Below are 18,260 nucleotides of genomic sequence, written 5' to 3'. Positions count from 1 at the left end.
AGAGTTATAGACTCAGTGTTATAGACTCAGAGTTATAGACTCAGTGTTACAGACTCAGAGTTCTGAAAAGTGCGATTTTTGCACATCGCACTTTTCAGTTTTTTATTTGTAAAAAATGTTTTGATTCATGTAAAATTTTGCTTCCACTTCACAATTGTATACCACTTTGTGTTGTGAAATATATTTATGTTTGTGGTTGTAATGTGACAAAATATGGAAAAGTTCAAGGGGTATGAATACTTTTGCAAACCACTGTAGAAGAGACTTTGCTGCCAGTGGCAAACAGAAGCTGATGCAAACTTTCACTCTCCTTCAAAATAAAAGCCCAGCAAAAGCTAGTTTTATAAGAGGTGATGAAATTTCAGAATGGCTGCAGATTGATTTCATATTTGACTTCTGATTTTTTTTAAAACTTTTTTTATTGACKTTCCACGGGCCAGATGGAGACAGTTTAGTGGGCTGGATGTGGCCCACAGTCCATAAGATGCCCTTGTGTCCTGAAGCCAACTACTTTAGTGATGACTGTGAAGAAGTGAAGCCCTCACTGCTCCTGTGTACTCACTGGTCAAATAAAACTAAAAGCCCCGTTGACAGCATCTTCTCTGGACAAATACAGATCAATAGTCAGGATGGGGCCACGGGCCGAGCTCTGCAGGAGATTGATGAGCCACATAGCAGAAACCAAGATTAAGTTCCATGTCTCAATTTATTTAAGTTAGACGACTAACAGGAGAGTGCTGTTGGCAGATATTCCTGTGTGGGCACATAAACATCACTAGAACCCATTAGGAGAATTTGCACTTACAACTAAAACCCTTCATCTGGATAACTAGTATGCAGAGCTGTGGAATTAATTGGGGTTCTGCTGGTTTTGTTGGAAACCTTTAGCTCATATATATTATGCAAAATGAACACTTCCATCGCCTATGTCCTATTTTCTCCAATTAAATTTGTAGTTACGCACTTTCTCTTAGCAGTGCATCAGAATGAAAAATGTGGAAAATGGATTCATTCTGTGTGTGTGTGTGTGTGTGTGTGTGTGTGTGTGTGTACTTGTTTTTCTTACCTATTTAGGACCGTTTCCAGTATACACACCTACCTTGTAAAGACCATAAGTCCTAATGGGGACCAAAGACCGGTCCTAATATGGTGGAACTCCATTTTTGGGTTGGGTTTAGGACTAAGGTATGAATTGAGTTTAGGTTAGTTTTAGGGTCAGGTAGGTACCTGTGAGGTTAGCCTTAGGGTTGGTGTTCAGGGTTAGGCTGTAGAAGTTACTGGAAATGAATGGAAGTCAATGAACGGTCCTAATAAGGATAGAAATACAAACCTGTTTGTGTGTGTGTTTGACCATTTTCCCGGTACACAACTTTGTGAGGACTCACTGTTCCTTATGGGGACAAAAACCTAGTCCCCATGGAGGGAAGTACAGTTAATGGGTTAGGAACAAGGTGTGTGAGTTTAGGTTAGGTTTAAGGTTAGGTGTGGAAATGGAGAAAGAGTGTGTTTTCATTAGACTGTGAATGCAGAATCACACATTAACTAATTTTAACGGAACGTTCAGAAAGTAATCATTGGCTTTATGTCTAATATTTATTCAACTCATTTCAAGATGGCTTCCACAGCTAATCGAATGCTAACGGAGAATAGAGACTAGGATTACCATATTTATTCATGTATAATACGATCATCCTTTTTTGAGCTTAAAAAGCATAAAAAATCTAATCATCAGTAACCTGTGCATAATAGCCCCACCCCCGCACCCCAACCCACACACACACACACACACACAATCTTTATGGATGATGTTTTAGGCTTAAATTTCTAGTAGGGTTGGGCATAATCATATCGTGTGCAATTAATCGCCAGAAAAACATTAATCAATTATTTTTTGGCACTTGACGATTAATACGATTAATGCCACCCGGCTGCTCGATGCTCCTCTCCGCTTCAAATATGACGAACATAAAAAAAAAGTTCTGCAGTTTACTTATATATCAACACAATTTAAAAATTGACGTATAGCCTGGAGTCTGTAATTTTGACACAATTTGGAACAGATTTTTACAAAAAAACAAATCTTTCCCACTAAATTGGTCATGTGACTAGGACATAAGGGTGTCCAGGAACTTCAAGGGATTAATCGTCAAATTAATCGTTAATGGCTAAATAACACAACTAATCATGATAAAAAAAATTTTACTACTATTGCCCAACCCTAATTTCTAGTATTATGCATTAATAAGTACAATAAAATCTTCCACACTGCTTCATATTTTTATTTTGTACTATAATTTGGAAACTTTCATTCTGAATTATGAACTTTTGTTTCAGAAAAGTTCATCAATGGGATATATTTAATTATATACATAATTTGGTTGTAATACAGACAGCTACAGAATGGTAAATGGACTGTACTTGTATAGCTCCTTTCTATCCATCCAGGACACTCAAAGAGCTTCACACTACACACACTATACACTGTGCTTCACACTACAATCTGTGTCCTCATTTACCCATTCACACAGCACTCTATTAGGTCTCTACAAAGCTAACATGTACAATCATGTATAGAGACAAATCAGTGCCAATCACATTCACACACTGATGGGACACACATCAGAGGTATTAGGGTTAAGTATCTTGCCCAARKACACAAGTGAGACAGATGGACGGGGGATCGAACCGGTGACCATCTTGTTCCAGAACAACTCCCCTAACCACTCTGCCACAGCCGCAWCATACAGCAAAGGATCTTTCCTGCCCACAGCATCACAATCTACAATAACTCCTCAGTTAAAAGAGTTACAACAACACCTAATTTCCCTCTGGGATCAATAAARTATTTTTGAATTTGAATAGAATTGACTAACTTGATTTTCAGATAATCTGTTCAATTTCTTTTGTCTTATTTTTTTTTTTACAGTTTTAGTTGATGTAATTAAGCTAATTTCTAAACTTGAAATTGTTTTAAATCTCACTTGGCTGGAGTGAAGTAATTTCATATTTTAATAATTGTCTTTTGTTCATTAGAGTCCAAAACATCAGCAGTAGTGCATAAACAGCTCCTCACCCCTGAGTGTCAAGTGAATCAGTCTTTGTAGCATTAAACTATAAACAATGTTAGAAAAGCTGTACAATATGAGCACGGAACACCTTTTTTTGAAAATAATTGAACTTCCTTGTGTTCTGTTTGTAGGTCTCTTGTGATCATCAGTACCCTGGACGGGCGGATCTCGGCTCTGGATCCTCACAACCAGGGCAGGAAGCAGTGGGACCTAGATGTTGGCTCAGGGTGCTTGGTGTCCTCCAGCCTTAGCAAACCTGAGGTAGAGCAAAACACGTTTCGTTTTCACTTGTATTTGTTTCAAATGGAAAGCTGCCCAAGCTGTATAATATACTAGACAAAAAGGCATGTGATATGTAAATCCAAATGATTTATATTTGCTACAACAAAACATCCATCATGGCACTCTTTCAAAGACCTCTTCACCCAGACCACCTTTACGTGTGGTTTGGTACGCTTTTATCAACTTTAGTAATGAAGTCTGAATGTAAACATGCTGACATGAGTCCACGCAGGCAGCAGAGTTTTACTTGGATGTCTCAGTTAAATAAAAACAAAAACAGTAATTCAGTGTCAGCTGATGGCTAATAGCCTATATGCCACGGTCATTAATGACGTATTTCCGGTAAAATTCTTGCCACCCTCCTCCCTTCCACTCCCTGCTTACTGCCTATGTTTTTACCGTTAGCTSCTAGTACTAGTCCGTGAAAAAGTCACAAAAGTTAAAGCATCTGTGAGCTACTGGTATAAAACGTGAGTTCTGTTGTGTGCCGTTGTGTCCATTAAGCAGCAGGTACAATCGAGTAGTTAGTTTTTATCCTTTTTCCTCTTGATGAGGAGGTGACAGCAGAGGATCATAGCATTACAGGCAAAACTTATCKTTAAAAGCTCACGCTTGTGTTTGTAATAAGCATTTCTAACCTGAGGATATTCAAGAGYCAGCATCAGAAATGAGAAGACGGAGGTTACAAAATTGGAAATGTACATTTATCCCCTTTTACTGCCAAGACCAGGAGAGGAAAGACCTCCTCCACACGACAGCTAGGAGGGAGCTAACACAGCAGCCGGTACAAAGGTAGGTGTGCGTGCGCGTTTGTGTTATATGAAATGTTTTTATGCGACTTTAACAAGTTTCTACTTTTGCATAAAACCCATGAAAGAGTGTATATTACAGCGTAAAGAAAACAYGAGCGACGAGCGCACCCCCCTCCTTCCCCCGAGCACCGAGAGCAGCAGAAACTCCGCCTGATAATCATTATGTTTTCAGTTCACTAACGTCGGGGAAAACGATCCAAACCAGACATGTAGCCCATCAATTTAAAGCCCAGACTCTGCTCTTTCCAACAATATGTGTCACAGCTCTACGTGAAAAATTCACCAAACAAGCAGCCACAGAAGTGAAAAAGGCTAATTTCTGAAACCATAAACACAAACGTCTTTTCTTTGTTTTTATGGCTTTAATCCACTTTGGAGTGTTTTTTTCCACTTGGCTGGACCTGTACGTCTCCTGTGTTAATGTTGGTACATGTAATATGCTAATTCTGTACTGTGGAGATCATTAAGAGTCGTTGTCGGGTGAAAAACTCTTTCGCTAACACTGTGTTGACCGCGAACCGGAAGTGTTGGGAGTGGCATCAAGTGCTGGGCCGGATGTCCGTGGCATTTAGGCTATTGAAGATGATCAACCTGCTAATCTTGGGAATATTCTCAAGTTTGTTAAAACCTTTTTGTTCATGAAAATGTCTATTTTCTTGGGATTTTATCAGGCATTGTGTTACTAGAAGGCTACTTGGTGACTTTCTTTTAATTTTGTTTGTTTTGGTTGTTTTCAGATCTGATTGGTTTATAATCACTGTATAATAAAATGCTTTGTGTTGATCACAGAGCAGCAATTTAAGCTGTATTATGTCCTCATATTAATTAACTCAAACAAGTTTATATTGTGTTCACAGTGAAGCTTAAGATATTTCACTGTTTGACTCTACAAGTTAAACTCTTCGGTGTTTGCTCTGACACAGAGCTTTATGAAAGAATTAATTATTTCAAGGTATTTTTATTTCTCTTGTCTTTCAGGTTTAGGTTTTAGAACTGCATATTAAAGAGTTAATCCATAGTTTTTAAGTATGATTTAAAAAAAGCAGCTGTGACTGATTATTATATATATTTATTATTAAATATTATATTTCTTTTTTATTGTTTCTCAGTGCCAGAAGGTTGGAAATTGATATGATAAAATGATAGTTTTGTAGCATGTCTGTGATTTATTTTACTATTTTTTATTTTTATAAAAAATGAAATGATAGATTTTGAGAGTGGTGATTGCATAATTTTGTCCTAGTAGAGTCACTGTAGCTTCCTGTACTACAAATATAATGCAGACAAGCTGTGTTTTCACATCTTTTTCATCTCCAGTGATAAACACAGTGCTAGTTGTCTTAGCTTTTCTGTTGCATTATCAATTGTAATTTAGCCTCTATGCTAACAGTTTGGCAGGAGCCTGCGATAAATGAGTTTTGTTTGTGTTTTTTGCACTTTTTATTAGGCACAAAATTATATAAATCAATGTTTATTTAAATCAAGTTTTTGTTTAAGTTTCAAGATAATTGAAATGCATTAATAATTATTTCATGTCTGAACTGTAACTGAATTGCAAGGTGCCTATTGAAAGTATCAAAACTCACTGTACAAAAGAACATTTCTTGCTCGATATAAGGAAATCTGTAAGCGTGACATTATTTTCGAGGATAAAAAGTTCTTTTCCATGTCTTTCCTGCCAGTTTGTCCTGACTTTATTTTCCAGTTTGTAGACAGWAGGAACAGTGCTTTGCTAACATCAACCAACATAGATATTTACAGACATGTGATCCATTGCATGTACACAGTCACGCAGACGTCCGCCTCCATCCTCGCGTGGATCCAAATAGCTGATCTGCCCGGAGYATAAGCCTCTTTGTTGATTCTAGTGGTTTACATAAACAAGTAGAATAAAAGCCGTGCCTGACGTTCAGAAAATGAAGTAAAGWCCAGAGCGTTGCACACAGATGCATGCTGGAGACATGTTCGCAGTCTTTGAAGTGAGCTTGCTCTGTGTGAGAGTGTTGCCTCAGGGAAGAAGCCTATGCTGGTGCGAAGGATCTGGGTGGCTCCATAGATTGGTTTAATGTTGGTGCTGCTGGTAAGAATGTTCGAGTCTAAGGAATGCTTTGGCTCAAACACTTCTGCTTTATTAGTACAACACAACAGGCAGGTCAGGTTTATTCGTGTAAGTAAACAAATTTGACAGTTTCTTTGCGAAGCAGCTTGGCTTACATTATGTATGAGTTGTCTTCCATTGAAAGTGAACATTATAAACRTAATAATGAGGAGTTTCAACTGATCCTAGTGAAGAAAAACATTTAGTAAAGGCAGTTGCTGAGGTTGCTGATGAACGACTTCTAGAGAAAATTATTTCTAGACTTGATCAAAATGAGTTTCTAAAGACTGTTTGTGTCAGATGGTTAAAAAGTCTGTTTGTAGACACCCCCCCCCCCCCGTTTATTTATACAACACATTTCAGCAACAAGACAATTCAAAGCTCTTTTCAGTGGTTCCCAAAGTTGGGGTCGGGACCTACAGTGGGGTCCTGAAAATATTTTCTGTATTAATTACACTAAAAAATTGACATTTTTTTGCCTTTGTTGTTACAAAATAATAAGATTAATGTGCTTAGAATGGACAAAAATAACGTCATAAATAATGTTATATGCTCTCGTTTATTTGACATAAAAACAATATTTATCAGCCGACGACAGCTGGGGGCACAGGTCTCTGCTCCTGGTATTTTGTGGGTCAACAGCTGAAAAGTTTGGGAACACCTGTGTTACATGATGAAAATGAAAAAAAGAATTACACTGCAGTGGGAAAGTAAAGACAAGTTGGAGTACAGACAGCAGAAACGGCGGGTTTATTTACAGGTTTTTATTTGCGTTCGCTAACTGTGACAAGACAAGAGTAAAATTTGTAAAAATGTTCACCAATGTGTAAAAAAAATTATTTAGGTTAACATATCGTGTAAGAAAATAGTTACTTAGTTCAATGTGTAAGACTTCATATAGTGATAAAAGTGATCACTGGTTGAACATGTACAACTGATTAGCTTTTGGAGATGAACTGTGACATAAAAGGCGGAGGAGGTGTCTCTTTCATGTTTTGTCTAAGCTCTTGCAATTCATGCAAGTTGAAATCCTGCCTTAGCCTCTGGCCTCAGTAACCTTGGATACCTGTCAGCTCAATGTGTGTGTGTGTGTGTGTGTGGGGTGGGGGGGTGTCACTGGGTCTTTACATCTCCATCCTCCCCCCTCCTACTTAGAGACGAGCTTAGCAGCAGTTTTATTGGTGCTCGCCGGGTGCCTGAGGCACCAGTCTGCTCAGTAATCAGAGGCTATCCGTGGTCTGCCGTCTCGCTATTGGCTGGTGCCGAACATGCTTGGGACGGAAGCAGCCAGTCACCTGCTGCATCCGGCAGAGTGGCTCCTTTTTTAATTTATTTTTTCTTTTTAAGGGGATGACAGACCGCATTGTCTGCAGAAAAAAGTCATCACGTAGGAAAAAAAACAACAAAATTCTCCTGGGTGTGTGTTTTTTTTTTTAAAGAGGGGATGGTTTTATGGAAGTTGGTGCCACAGTCGAGTGACTCATGCTGGGGGCGCTGGACCACAGGGATGAAGTGTGTGTGTGTGTTTTGGTGGGAGGGAGGGGTGATAAGGGAGGTGAGGTAATGCTTTAGACCAGAGATGATGTCATCACATAATAGCCAAAGTACATATGCTCACTCTAAGATGTGCACACTTGTGTACACTGCTGGCATGCAGTGTGAAGGAATGAATAATGAGAATTAATTCATCCCTACACAGAGACAAATGATGGATTACCTCAGTGTTCCTAAAAGGACAAGCAATAATTCTTCCAGCACAGTGAAGCAAGGAAAAATGGACAGTTAGGCAGCAGTGCTGTCAGGAAATCGAACTTTCTTTAGTTTGTTTTTATCAAACGTAACGGATCTGAAGGTTTTACCACAAAGCAAGTTCCACATAGCTGGGCTTTTTTTAATTGGCAAAACTTAAAACTTCACTAAGAGATAGCAGGTATTACCACGACAATTCTGCTGTCATTCTAAATTAGTGTTTATGCTTTGATTTTTAGAGGTATCTTGAAACGTTTGACATGTTCCTGTTTGAAAAAGACTTTAATAGAACAAATAAAAAAAAGATACAGATACATCATCAGCTGCTGTAAGCTTGCACAATTTTTTCTAAAGATCCAAATGAATGACATCACCTCTTAGTTGTGTAATAATCCCAGGTTTTTGGGTTAAGTCTGAGTGCGAGGGCCAAAATGGCTGTTCTGTAGGCGGGTTAGTGTCTGGCAACTGTTTTCTGTGTAGATCACTGTTTTAGACTGAAAATGCACACACGCACATAAAAATTCAGGAGTTTGCTGCTGTTGAAAATAAATCAACAACTTAAACTTTAAATATTAATATTGTCAAATGAAGTATTTATTTTGTTTTGCTTTATGCATCCTTTACTACGACAGAGTATTAGGGCCACACAAGGATAAATTAAAAAAAAATTWAATTACGAGAATAAAGTCATAATATTATGAGAATAAAGTTGTAATATTACGAGATTAAAGTCGTAATATTACGAGTTTAAAGTCATATTACAAGAAAAAAGTCATAATATTGTAGCCTTTACACGAAAAACCACGCAGTTACTGCATTAAAATGAGGAATGTTGATCAACTTGTCAAGTTGTTCTTTAGTATTGCTATAAATAAATAGTTAATCTTTTAGCACATTAACATCAAATTGTCAGTAGCAGGACTTGGAAGTTGTGCAAACGACTATAAACTGAAGATCTATCTGTGCTAAACAGTATTTTTAAAAATKTACAAAACTGAACAGCCTACAGTATGTTTACAGTCTTTATTTTACAGTTAAAATAAATGTTCATCAAATAAAGTCTAATGTTACAACTAATCAGGGATCCCTTTAACAAATTCTCCCAATTTCTCCCTTTTGACGTTTTTGTTTGTACACACACCAACTTGGCAGTAAAAAATTTACTGTGTAGTATTATTTTTTTGTTTGTTTTTCTTATACAGATGTTTGGCAGCAAGATGGTCATACCTTCACTGGATGGTGCCTTGTTTCAGTGGAACCGGGACCGGGATAGTATGGAGGCAGTGCCTTTCAGTGTTGAATCCCTGCTGGAGTCATCCTACCGTATCGGAGAGGACACAGTTCTGGTTGGGGGCAAATCCCTCACTACTTATGGCCTGGGGGCATACAGTGGCAAGGTCTGTGTAACGATCTGGAGTAGTACGCTTATAAATCTACCCCACGGCCATTTTTCCTTTTGTACATTAGACAATAAAGAACCCTTTCTTGCTATTTGCCCCAGATTCGGTACATCTGCTCTGCGGGGGGCTGCAGTCATTGGGAGAATGAGGAGATGGAGGCTGAAGATGTGCTTCTGCTGCAGAGGACTCAGAAGACTGTTCGAGCCATCAGGCCTCGGTCAGGAATGGAGAAGTGAGTTTTATTCGATCATCCAGTTTGTCCTCGTCTGTCCACCAGAAACCATCAGGAAGCGACCAGGTCTTGTGGCTTGAAAAAGACAGTTGAGTCATAACAGAACCCGTGGTAGGGTTCAGGAAGTGTTGGCATAAAAAATAATCATAATTAATTGTGTTGTTTAGCTGGTCGCAATCAAAATGAGGATTACTAGATGACAGTTTCACTGTAGTCGATGTTGTGGCCTTGGTACGCATTTTCTGGCTTTCCTCAAACTCCGATTTATGTTGGTGTTTCAGGTGATCAAACAAATTGATTAGGTTAGGATTAGCGTTATCTGCTCCACACTGCCTTCAAGTATGAAGTTCACATGCACGACTGATAGTGTGTGTTTTACACAAAAATGTCATCACATGGGACTAATTGCAGTTACTTGAAAGAGGCAAATATCGTGAATGTTTTCAGCTGTAAACTTCAGCTAGTTGAAGGTAGCAGTAGGTCTTTTCTTGTTAGTTTTACCACAAAGCAGATTAACTGAAAAGTCAATATGATTGACCTCAAAATAATAATAAAAACCAACAGGACATATTCTGAAGTCGAAGATGTTTTGCTTCCCAAACAGGGAGCTTTCTCAATTCAAAACTGAAGCGGTCCAAACCTATGTTCCCCGGTACCTACCCACATATCAGACGGGTGTGGGCCAGATCTGGTGTCAYGCTGGCACTGCTGGTGTGGCAAGTGGTTCGTCAACTGGATGTGGGCCAGTTCTGTCAATGATGGCCCTGTTTTTAAGATGRTATGCCACAACTGGCCCAGTTGTGATTTGGTTTATTTAGTGCCGGTCCATGCACGGACCACTTCTGTCAAACCACATCTGGGTTTTTTGTGGTATCTGGGTCAAGTGTTTTAATTTTGGTGCGTTGTGTGAGCCAGGACTGGGCCAGACAAATGTTGTTTTTTTGCATATGTTCCCTGGTACCGCTGTTCTCCCTGGAGTTAATAATGAAAACCATGGAAGATGCTGGGCTGTGTGGGGGTGGGGAAGAATTAGAGAGCAAGCATTGTATTGGGGAACATAGGGATGATCCCAGMTGAAGAATGGCCCATTTTTTGTGCTATGTCCCGAATGACTGCGAATATACACCAGGATTTTCTCATTAGTTATTTACCTCTGATTGTTTATCTAATGATTCCAGGTGGAACTTCAGTGTTGGGAACTATGAGTTAAAGTTCATCTCAGAGAAGCAGTCTGGACTGAACTTCCTGGAGGGAGAAATGGCAAACGGTGATGCCTGGAAGGAAAGCCAGAAAGTCATCGCTGATGAACCAAAGGAAAGAGAACAAGCAGACAGCAAGCAGAACCAGAATCAACATTTGGACCTCGTCATCAAAGTGTCTGTTCCTGATTGGAAGGTGGTGGCCTTCAGTCCCGACCCAAACGGCCAGCTGGTCTGGGAGCATCAGGTAAGATGTTACTCTGTAGTGGATCATATTTGTCACAGTTCAGATCAAAATTTAAAGTGTTTTTTTCTAGAGTTGGGCGATCAAATGAATTTATCAACCGTCAGCCAATGAAGTCAATCATTGAAGGATTCATTTATTTTTTAACAGTACGCTGGGGTTGTTTCAAACTGCTTCCTAATGGCTCTTAATTTGAAATATGGATAATCATTTTAAGATCAATCTAAACATAGATTTTTAGCACAAAGAAAAGCAAAGAAGAAAATCACAAAACAACTTGCTTAGTACATCAAAGCCTTGAACAGGGCTCCTCATTTTTTAAAATGTCATCACTATTTGATTAAGATTTTGTACGAAACAATGACACCATGGTAATACACTCTCTGTGATGCACCAGGATCGAGGTCATTAAGAAAATAAACTGTTTCAGGACATTATCCTGTCAGGTTTTAACTTTCAAAAGTATTGTGTGCACTTCTAATAAATGCATTTTTCCAAAGTCTGTTGTCAACATGATAAAGTTGCATGAAGCTTTTAAAATATCACAGCAGAGCTGGTACATTTCTTTCATTGTAGCCACAGTAGCCTACTTCCACAGTTAAACARAACGAGTATTGCCTGGATGTTTCCTCCTCCTTGTTTAAACACACCTGTGCAAATATTTTGCCAGTTATTGATTGTTTGACTTATGATGGCATATCGCCCAGTCCTAATAATAATGAATTTTTTGGTATTGTGTTTTTTGTTGCTGTAGTTTTGCACACCTATCGCTTCTGCCTGGCTGGTGGGCGGTGGGAAAGTCACGCCGATCAGCCTGTTTGATGAYACTGCCTACAACAACCAGCCTGAAGCCGACGAGGAGAAAGATGATGATCCCGGGAAAGCCCGGAGCGCTGCAGAATCCAGTGTCTACCTCGGTATATAGCCGTTCAAACGCAATGCATTCTCCAATATCGACTTCCCATATTATCTCTCTTGGACTTTTTGTGTTGCTGTTCTGATAAATTGGCGATTGTTTTACCAGGAATGTTCCAGGGGCAGCTCTACCTCCAGTCATCAGTGAGATTCACTGAAAAATTCCCYTCCAAAGCCATTGGATCGCGGAAAGATATAATTTTTCTACCCACCGTCAAATGGAAGCCTTTGATACGTAAGTCTTTACATAGATGTTCAGTGGATGGTATATTTTTCTGTCTTTAAAACTGTCCTAAGATGAGTTTTCCTAATTTTTGGGGGGGTTTTCAAAGAATGTCTTCATTTTGTTTGCGCAGATTCCCCATCTCGAACTCCGGCTCTGGTTGGCTCTGATGAATTTGACAAGTGTCTGAGCAATGACAAGTTCTCCCATGATGAGTACAGCAACGGTGCTCTGTCCATTCTTCAGTATCCATACGGTACGAGCCAAGTACTGTTCTAGCTTCTTAACTTCATAAATCAACAAAGACTCAAAGCATTATGAAGAATGAAGTTTTGACATTTGTTTATTAGAAGATATTCAGACAGTTTTGCAATCTAGATTTTTATCTTGGGAGTTGCACCAGAAAAGATTAGATTAGACCTTTATTGTCATTGTACAGAGCACAATGAAATTACAGTTCAGAACACCCATTCAGAAGACAGAACACAACAAACATAGGAGAACAGGTGCTCTGGGTCRTGCAGCCACAGACCCTGCACAGAGCAAAGGATCATCTTCATGAAGACATGAGGAGGCGCAATCCGTAAAAGAAAAACTAAAAACCACACAAGGGAAGATGAGGAAAACAAAACAAAACATCATATTATATCAACAATGTGACACACTATGGTGTTTATAAAAAACACTTTGCATAGAGCACATTTATTAGCCAGAGAAGTAAGTTAATTATTTGTGTTTAATGCAAAAAAAACCCCACCAGAAATCCTCCACAGTAAATAACTTGTATTAAACACAGGAGTAAARTTAGACTGATTTCTTGCTAATGTACTACCACAAAAAGTTTAAATATTTTTTCATATAGAACAGAAATATTGTGTCTCTGGGATAGTTCATCATGTCTCCCTCCATCCTGCTGTATGTTGCACAAAGTGAAGCGTTTAATGAACAACAGTACAGTAGATGTTTTCACACCGGAGTCGGAAGAGGAGAAACATTTTATTGTTCTTGTTMACTGCRGAGATGAAAATAAGGTGTGGACAAGTGTGTATCTCCAAAATAATGTTTCCCCACCAGAGAGGGTTCACCACCAAGACTGAAAAATCCTGTAGTCTGAATGAAATTATGAGTAGCATTAAACACAAGRGTTAGATTTTTAAAATGCTTTTTAAGCTCAAAAAATGGAGCTCACATAAAAAAAGTTTTTTTCTTAGTTATTTCTATGCTGTAATAAAACACAAGAACGTTTTGATGCAAGGTTTTTTTGTCGCTTTAGTTTTATTTGTAATATTTGTTAATGAAGTTTCTCACTGGGCTTCGGCTGTTGCAGACTGTTGACAGACAGTTCTGGAGTGAACTTTACACAATGCCACACAGGAACTTTATACAATGGAGAGACTTTTTCCCCTCAGATATTCCTCAGCAAAATGTGAACAATATTGGAAAAAATGGAAACGGTTTATCTGCAATTAAACATATTACACTCAGTATTGAACACTAATCATAACCCCCATAACCACCAATAGAATTTTCACAGAAAGTTTATCTTTGTTTTTTTCTTTTTTTACATATATCTGATAGCTTTTTCAAATGTTTGACTAGTTTGTGTCAGTCTTATTTGTCCTATTTGTCCTACTTTGCTTTATTTGTTTTAATGTTAATGATTGAAAATAGAAAATGTTCAATTAAAAAAGTTAAAACAGTAGATGAATTTGTGACCGGTGGGCTATTCAGCCATTTTATTTTTATTTTTTGGACAATCCTGGCTTATTTTTGTGTGCACCACTTCCAAATCTGTTTTCTAAGCTATGTACATTATTTCATTGTGACAATTTGTTGCCTCTGCAACTCAGGCGATGACACTATAAAACTCGCACAATTGTTTTGAGACATTTTGGAGATCCTCTTTTTGATGGTTGCCAGCAATCACAGCCCAGTGATATGACCTTTTATATTTCCCAAGTTATCTGTATTGCGATAAGACGCATTACACTCTGAAACACACATTGTCTTCATAAATAAAGTTTTTTATATTTCTGGTAGACATTATGACTCATTCTGAAAGTTTTAGCTTTAGCTTTATTTGTATTTTTTTGCTCTCTTCGACTTGTGTTATTAGAACTTTGCTTTTTTTCTTTTCAACGCAGACAATGGCTACTACTTCCCCTACAGCAAGCATTACCGTGAGAAACGCGATAATGCTATCAGTTTAATAAAAGGAAACGAAGCACGCACAGACGGTCACAGGAGAAAGGATCCCGTGCTGCTGCTGCCGTGGTGGAAGGAGATCCTCAGCACCATCGTTTTCTGCATTGCTGCCACCACCTACATCGTGCGCAAGTTTTTTCACCCTCCTGCACCTGTGACCTACGTGAGGGTAAGAACTAACACCTTCTGCAGCACATATGTTGCTACTATCATCAAATCCTCTTCATCGGTTATTTTTAGGGTTGAGGGTTGATATTGGAGGCATTTTGTGTCTCTGTAAACATGAAGTAAAAGTTTCTCCTTCTGTTTTCTGTTTTAAAAAAGCTGACTCGGATGTTTTTGTTCCATGACGGAGTATTAGGGCCACACAACGTGATATTTTTTTATAATTACGAGATTAAAGTCGTAAATTTATGAGAATAAAGTCATAATATTACGAGATTAAAGTCATAATATGAGAATAAAGTCATAATATTACGAGATTAAAGTCATAATATTACAAGAATAAAGACATAATATTACAAGATTAAAGTCATAATTTGCAGAGAATAAAGTCATAATTTTACGAGAATAAAGTCGTAATATTACGAGAAAAAAGTCATAATCACGACATGTCTATTTTCCGTTCCTGATTTCGTCCTTATTTTCCTCACACCTGCAGTGTACAGCCATGTGTCTGTGTTTAGAAAGTAGTCAATGATGACTCGGGTTACTGTTAGATTAATATGTTTTCACCCAAATTAGCTACATGACGACTAAATCTGCCAATGCATCCATTAATTACAATACGCTTCAGTTTATAGTTGTTTGCACAATTTCCAAGTCCTGCTACTGATAATTTGATGCTAATTGCTAAAAGATTAACTATTTATTTATAGCAATACTAAAGAACAACTTGACAAGTTGTTCAACATTCCTCATTTTAATTTAGTTATAACTGCGTGCTTTTTCATGTAAAGGATAAAATATTATGACTTTTTTCTCATAATATTATGACTTTAATCTCGTAATATTATGACTTTAATTTCATAATATTACGACTTTAACTTCGTAATATTACGACTTTTAACTCGTAATATTATGACTTTAAACTCGTAATATAAAGACTTTAATCTCGTAATATTACGACTTTAAACTCGTAATATTACAACTTTAAACTCGTAATATTATGACTTTAAACTCGTAATATTATGACTTTATTCTCGTAATTTAAAAAAAATTAAAAAAAATCTTGTGTTGCCCTAATACTCCATCGTACAGTTCTAACAACTCTATGAGCCATTTATCTTAATTCTTTGTTTTGTTTATTTATTTATTTATTTTTGTCCATGCTGTTCTTCTGCACGTYAAAGCAACGTAAAGAGTCGGAGACACAGTGCCAGACGGACTGCAAGTTTGACCTGGAAGTTGTGAAATCCAAAGAGCCTGATGCCATGGAGAGCCGCTACAATGAATATGTGTCCAGGTAATGATGCACCAACAAACCAGCACGTACCACCTCTTTGTTCTAAACTCTGAACGGCTGTACCAGGAGTTACTCTCACAGCCAGATGCGGCACTCGCTTGTTCAAACTGCTGTTTTAAATTAAGGGCTGTTTAGTGATAGAAGTCACACTGAGTGGGACAAAGAGCAGAAAGAAGTGGATGTTTATTTTACTCTTGAACTGGTGTCTTTGTTTCTCCTCCCAGATACCTGACAGACTTTGAGCCTGTGCAGTGCCTTGGCCGAGGGGGGTTTGGTGTTGTGTTTGAAGCCCGCAATAAGGTGGACGACTGCAACTATGCCATTAAAAGAATCCGTCTGCCCAACAGGTAGAGTCTGGCTTTGACCGCAGCACACTTCCTTCTGTTAGCTCCTCTTTCGTCTCTGGTTTCTTTAAAGCTGTTAAAATGACTCTCATGAGGTTAAGTTATTAGTTGCATGTACATTTATTGTTCAGTTGATGTGCTTTTGCTTGTTTTTAATTTTTACTAACACAGGTACAAACAAAGCTGTTATTAATTTMATGCCTTTTGTCTTTTCTGAAGTTCTTATAAAACCTTTAACGTGGAAAAAAAACCCCACTGTGTTACTACTGTCAGTTCACTGTCATTTTTATCAGCTAATAATCAAAAAAACAGTATTAATTACTCAAAATGTGTTCTTCAAAATGTCACGTTCACCCAAAAACAAGTTTTAAAATAAAGGTATGTGGGAGCAGTGTTTTAAGATTGAATGATTACATTTAAGTTTTAATGATTTACTTACTAAATTAGTTTCAAAACTAAAAAACAATTTGCAACATTTATACTTTATGAATTATTTCATTTCTTTAAAAAATCTTTTTTCCCCAAAACAAACATTGAGATTTTTTAATTTCTTCAAAAACATGGTCAAAACTCTAATTCAGCAGATTTGTGTAAGTTTTTCTGCTTCTCTTAGATTTAGATAAAGTTTGCTGTATTTTTGAGCTACAGTTTAGCTATTTGCTCGTTTGTTGCTTCTGTTCAGCTAAATTTAGCATCAACAGTTTAGTAAATCTTAATTTTTAAATATGTTTTTGCTARTTTTAGCTTGTGGCTTTGGTTTTGCTATTTTTAGTTGCTTAAGTTTTGACGGTTTTTGATTTTAGTTGCAATTTAACTCATAATTTTTAGCTATGGGTATGCTAATTTGAGTCCTTAGCTATGGTTTAGCTAAATTTAGCTTTAAGCTACAGTATTGCTTTGTTTTGGTCTGTCTTGCATATTTTTACTTTCATTTAATTTCAGTTTTTTCAACAAGGTTTAGCAAATTACTTGCACAGCATTTGAGCAGAAAAAGAAATTTTATTTATTTTCCTTTTATAAGCTCCCAAAAACTTGACTCTCTTTTTCTGAAAGAGAGGTGCGGTTGATAAAACTTGGTTTAAATACTGAAACTTTCTGTTTTTCGTATTTCAGGGAGCAGGCTCGTGAGAAGGTCATGCGGGAGGTGAAGGCCCTGGCGAAGCTGGAGCACCCTGGGATCATTCGATACTTCAACGCCTGGCAGGAGAGCCCCCCTGAGGGCTGGCAGGAGGAAATGGACCAGAGGTGGCTGAAAGATGCCAGGTTCGTTGTAGCCGTTATTTGTGTTTGTTAAAAACACTTAGGTGTGGCTGCTAGGGGTGTAAGAAAATAATGATACACTGAAATATCGCGATATTTCATTTCTTGATACCATATCGATATTTTAAAGCCCGGTATCGATTTTTAATTAAGGTTTAAAATGTCAACTTTCCTGCCAGCTGTTCATTTTTATGTTGTAGTTCCACTCTGACCACTAGTTCTGACCACTAGTTGGCAGCAGTGAGCCAGCCATTTGGCTCCTCTACCTCTTGAGCGCCAGAGAGTAAGAGAGCATTAGCATTGTGAGTAAACATTAGCTTCATGCTCCGATAGCTGAATCTGAGCGGAAAAGACCGACACCCTCTGCCTTCTAAGCTCAGGTAAGGTTACAAACAATTACTTATTTATCACAATGTCTGTATTTTCAGCAAAATTAAGTGTCTCGTGCGCTCTTTTTTCAACTGTAGTCACGTCACGTTATGGAAGGCAGGCAGGTACGCATATAGCGCACGTGTCTACTGCCTCGAGCGAGCTTGGCACTCCCCCCGTGACATAAAACTCTGTCTGTTGCTCTCAATGTCCGGCTGATTGCATCAAAGTTCATATACTTTAAGTTTATCCTGCTGTGTTCACTTCAAAAACGATTTAACTGTGTTGTTTAGCTTCTCCATTTATTTACTGTTTATTTTCGGGACCTGCCCTGCTGTTCGACCCACAGTTCTACAAATCAGGTTCTGGATGCAGGTCAGCTGATCCCAGAAACT

The 18,260-nt window shown here is 38.0% G+C and overlaps 1 protein-coding gene across 1 annotated transcript in view; it reads left to right on the top strand.

Moving 5' to 3' along the window:
- Positions 1-18,260, top strand: part of eif2ak3 (eukaryotic translation initiation factor 2-alpha kinase 3) — a 48,459-nt gene that overhangs the window by 13,975 nt on the left and 16,224 nt on the right. Inside the window, exons 2-12 of the mRNA XM_014017076.1 lie at positions 3,200-3,329; positions 9,212-9,406; positions 9,511-9,641; positions 10,820-11,087; positions 11,839-12,001; positions 12,109-12,234; positions 12,356-12,478; positions 14,367-14,596; positions 15,780-15,892; positions 16,117-16,239; positions 17,350-17,499. Coding sequence (XP_013872530.1) covers positions 3,200-3,329; positions 9,212-9,406; positions 9,511-9,641; positions 10,820-11,087; positions 11,839-12,001; positions 12,109-12,234; positions 12,356-12,478; positions 14,367-14,596; positions 15,780-15,892; positions 16,117-16,239; positions 17,350-17,499 — 1,752 coding nt within the window. The remainder of the gene's footprint in view (positions 1-3,199; positions 3,330-9,211; positions 9,407-9,510; positions 9,642-10,819; positions 11,088-11,838; positions 12,002-12,108; positions 12,235-12,355; positions 12,479-14,366; positions 14,597-15,779; positions 15,893-16,116; positions 16,240-17,349; positions 17,500-18,260) is intronic.

Source organism: Austrofundulus limnaeus, unplaced genomic scaffold (genome assembly GCF_001266775.1).
Source record: "Austrofundulus limnaeus strain Quisiro unplaced genomic scaffold, Austrofundulus_limnaeus-1.0 Scaffold160, whole genome shotgun sequence".
NCBI lineage: Eukaryota > Metazoa > Chordata > Actinopteri > Cyprinodontiformes > Rivulidae > Austrofundulus > Austrofundulus limnaeus.
The sequence above is the reverse complement of the archived record's forward strand: the minus strand, read 5'-3'. Positions and strand labels throughout refer to the sequence as shown.